Source organism: Camellia sinensis, chromosome 1 (genome assembly GCF_055761805.1).
Source record: "Camellia sinensis isolate YWXY chromosome 1, ASM5576180v1, whole genome shotgun sequence".
Lineage (NCBI taxonomy): Eukaryota > Viridiplantae > Streptophyta > Magnoliopsida > Ericales > Theaceae > Camellia > Camellia sinensis.
In genome coordinates this window covers 246,312,683-246,316,735 of record NC_138961.1, presented here as the reverse complement: position 1 = coordinate 246,316,735, position 4,053 = coordinate 246,312,683, and the positions used below count along the sequence as shown (strand labels likewise).

The window sequence follows — 4,053 nt, the reverse complement described above, 5'->3', positions numbered from 1 at the left end:
TTAAAGAATATTCTAATAAATTATCGAACATTTACATAATATATAATATTAATTTACATAATATTTTTTTTATATATATAATACAAATTTTTTTTATACAATATCTTTTATATATATAATTATTAATTTATAACAAATTTTATATTTTAAATCTTTTCTACATTTATTTTTATTTTAATATTTTATATATTAACTAAACGGAGCGAAACGATTTAAAAGAGAGGCTATAAATTTTAAAATTTAATCGGTAATTAACAGATAAAACGATATATATGGATGTAAATCATATAATTTTAATGAGTCTGGTCTGGCTTTGTGTTCTTCATTCAGATATCAGACAAACTGTAACTGAGAAGCCGAAGAGATCGAATTTCTATATTCCCATATCATCTGGTCTGTTCGAAATTTGATTTGTTAGGGCTTAACCTAACCTAGTAACCTGGTATGTTTCTCTGTTTCAGTCTGTAGAGTAGCTTCATCATTTTGTTAGTAACCGATGAATCGAACATCGATCAATTCTATTAACCAAATCATCCAAAGATCAACCTACTCTGCACCGACTTCAGAACCAGTTCTCAACACTAATTTTCTATCGAAATTGTCATTCTCAGCATCATCGTCGTCAATTTCATCTCTCCAAATCCTAACAGATTCTCAGACCAAATCAATCTCAAACCCACTTTACAGTTTCCTTCCCCATACTCAAAACCCTAACAATATAGTCGATCTCATATGCTCCAATCTCAAACAACACAATACCCATTTTCCCATTGTTCACAAAGACATTCAAGAGCTTCTTCCTCATCTACGTACCCATGAAATTTCTAGGGTTTTGTTGAGATGCCAGTCTGATTCTTCCACAGCTCTCACTTTCTTTAACTGGGTCAAAAATGATTTGGGTCTTAATCCATCGACCCATAACTACTGTATTATTGTTCACATATTGGCATGGTCTAGGAACTATGCACGGGCAATGAAACTGTTATCTGAATTAATAGAGTTGAATAGAGATGTTTCGGCAAGTGGAGATGTTTTCCAGAGTTTGGTTCAGTGTACAAATGAGTGTAATTGGAACCCGGTTACCTTTGATATGCTTGTTAAGGCTTATGTTAAAATGGGTATGATTAAAGAAGGTTTGAGATCTTTTTGGAAGATGGTAAAGCTTGGATTTGTTCCGCATGTTGTTGTATTTAATAGTCTTTTGGATGGACTTTTGAAGTCGAATTATACTGATCAGTGTTGGGGAATCTATAAGGACATGGGGAGAATCGGGGTACACCCCAATTCGTATACTTTTAATATATTGACTAATGCCTTTTGCAAAGGTGGAGACGTCGATAAGGTGAATGAGTTCTTGGAGAAGATGGAAGAAGAAGGGTTTGATCCTGATATTGTGACGTATAATACATTGATTGATAGTTATTGTAAGAAGGGGAGATTGAAAGATGCGTTTTATTTGTATAAGATTATGTATAGGAGGGGTGTGATGCCAAATCTGGTTTCATATACTGCCTTGATGAATGGTCTCTGTAAAGAAGGGAAAGTGAGAGAGGCTCATCAGATCTTACGTAGGATGGTTCATAGAGGGTTGACTCCAGACATTTTGACATATAATACTCTTATATGTGGTTACTGCAAGGAGGGAATGATGCAAGAATCTAGGTTGCTGTTGCCTGATATGGTCAGGAATGGGATTTTCCCTGACAATTTTACCTGTTGGATTCTTGTAGAAGGATATGTGAAAGAGGGTAGGTTGCTTTCGGCTCTAAATATGGTTGTGGAGCTTCAGAGATTTGGAGTTTCAGTCTGTCGAGATATTTGTGATTACCTAATCCTTGCTTTGTGTCAGGAGAATCGGCCATGTGCAGCAAAGAATCTCTTGGAAAGAATGTCTCAAGTTGGTCATGAGCCGAAAGAGGAAATTTACAATGAGTTGATCTATTCTCTATCCAAGTGTGATTTTGTGGAGGAGGCATTACTGTTGAAAGCTGAGATGGTTTCTAATGATATGAAACCCAATTTAGTTGCCTATAAAGCTCTTATAGGCTGCCTGTGTAGATTAAGTAGGAGTGTGGAGGGTGAGTCCTTAATGAGAGAAATGGTTGAATTTGGTGTGAATCCTGATATTGCAACTTGTAGGGCTTTGATAAATGGATTCTGCAAGGAAAGGAATCTTGATAAAGCAGAATCTCTACTCGGTTCAATTGTTGAAGAATTTCAAATTTATGACATAGAATGTTTTAATGCACTCCTCAAGATTTATTGTGAGGCAGGTGATGTTGCCAAGTTGATGGAGCTTCAGGATAGGTTGCTGAAAGTGGGCTTTGCACCAAACAGCCTGACATTCAAGTACATGATAGACGGATTATGTAAAGCTATGAGATCAAAAACTGTGTGTTGTATGGGGAATGAAGAAAACAAAGGATAGGCTCTTGTAACCAATATCTCTTGAAAGCTCCCAAATAGAGTTTTATGGTGTCAGATTAAAATCAGTTGCTGTTGCCTTCAGATATGAGAAAGTGGCACTTGATTTGTTGAATTGCTATGTGCCCCAAGCAGCACAACTTTTAGTGGTAAATGAGGATGGTGCCAAGTGGCCTCCAGCAACTTGGACAGCAAGAGGCATTACCATGAGATCTAAATCTTATGCAACTGTGGCACTTGAAAATGTTCAGATTAGTTAAATGACAGTGAGCATAGAGTTCCAGAAGTCATTGAGAAGCTTGCAAACCTATGGGCTGTAAAAGTTGTGTACGGGGTGGTGGCATGTGCCATGGAGTTGGACAATCTACAACAACTTAGATCACTTAAAGACTGGTATGTGTCTCTGAGAATTATGCATCTGAGCTATATGCTTCTGTCAAGAAGATGACCAGGCTTCTCTCCCCTTCTTTTGCAGTTCCTTTCCAATTTAAACACCTCCACACACTACATGGAGCTAACTTACAACAGGAATTCCGGTGCTTTCATAATCTAATGATTGCAAGTATTTTGGAATAGAGGAATTTAGGGGCAGAAAATCCTTAGGCAACAAGTATGGAGGCCTGATCAACCAATTTGTTGTCCTAGGTTGTATGAAAGATATTAATATAATATGTTAATATAATATGTGTAGACACAAATTTTAAAACATGAAGTGTTTCAACACATTTCAAAATTTTATGTTACAAATGTCCACTGTTTAGTTTTTTTGACTAAACAGTGTTGATTATTTGAATAGAAGGTTCTTATTTCCGATCTGTATTTCAGATCGTTAATTACACATTTTATACAAATGAAACCTCCGATTAATGAAGAACAAAATAAACAACAAATGACAAATTAAAAAAAAGAAATATTTTATTGAGATTGTTATGGGTTTTGAACCCTCGAATACAAAATACAGTTTGGGTTTGGAACCCTTTACCTATTCATCGCCATTAGCGTAGGCTCTTCAGTTCTCTAGGCTTCTCTTCTTCTTTTTTGTAACGACTTCTTTAGCTCTCAATTTCTTTCTCTCTCTCTCTGATCTTTTCCCTTTTTATTTTCCAATCCCCTGTCTTGTGTGATGGTCCTCATATTTATGGAGGGCCATCAGGTGATAGGAATGCTTCATCTTCAATTTGAATTTCAAATTGAATGATAGCGTCTATTTGAATTTTGAATAATAGCGCTATCTGATTAATCGTATATCTAATTAACCGGATTGATCTTTGGGGTTTCATCCTGTGTGGTGTCCTTGTTGTAGGCTCTACAGGTGTCATCTTTCGTAGGCTCCACGTGTCATTTGAGCATCTTGAATAACGTCGTTAAGATACGACGTCGTTTTATTTATACACTTCAACGGAGCAAGTTAATCATTTTGGGAAGTGATTGCCTACAACAATCTTATCGTAGGCTCTATGTGTGTGATTGACTGTATTTGAAATTTAAACATAAATTTGATTTAAAATTTATGTGCCAACAAATGCCCCTCGTGACTTGCACAAGTGAATTTTCTTAACTGTGCGAGTCACGACAATTTGGCACTTTTATCTGGATGATCTTTAGGTCTTGGATGGGATTATTTCTTTG

General features: G+C 36.0%; 1 protein-coding gene across 1 annotated transcript; it reads left to right on the top strand.

The window, feature by feature from the left end:
* Nucleotides 1-304: 304 nt before the first annotated feature.
* On the top strand, nt 305-3,111 carry LOC114256044 (uncharacterized). Its single transcript, XM_082900681.1, has 2 exons — nt 305-2,817; nt 2,900-3,111. Exon 1 carries the CDS (start codon nt 497-499, stop codon nt 2,426-2,428), a length of 1,932 nt encoding a protein of 643 aa, XP_082756807.1. The 5' UTR covers nt 305-496; the 3' UTR covers nt 2,429-2,817; nt 2,900-3,111.
* Nucleotides 3,112-4,053: the final 942 nt, after the last annotated feature.

What these genes read in the sequence shown, in the direction of transcription:
- LOC114256044 (XM_082900681.1), top strand. Translation starts at nt 497, where the DNA reads ATGAATCGAACATCGATCAATTCTATTAACCAAATCATCCAAAGATCA.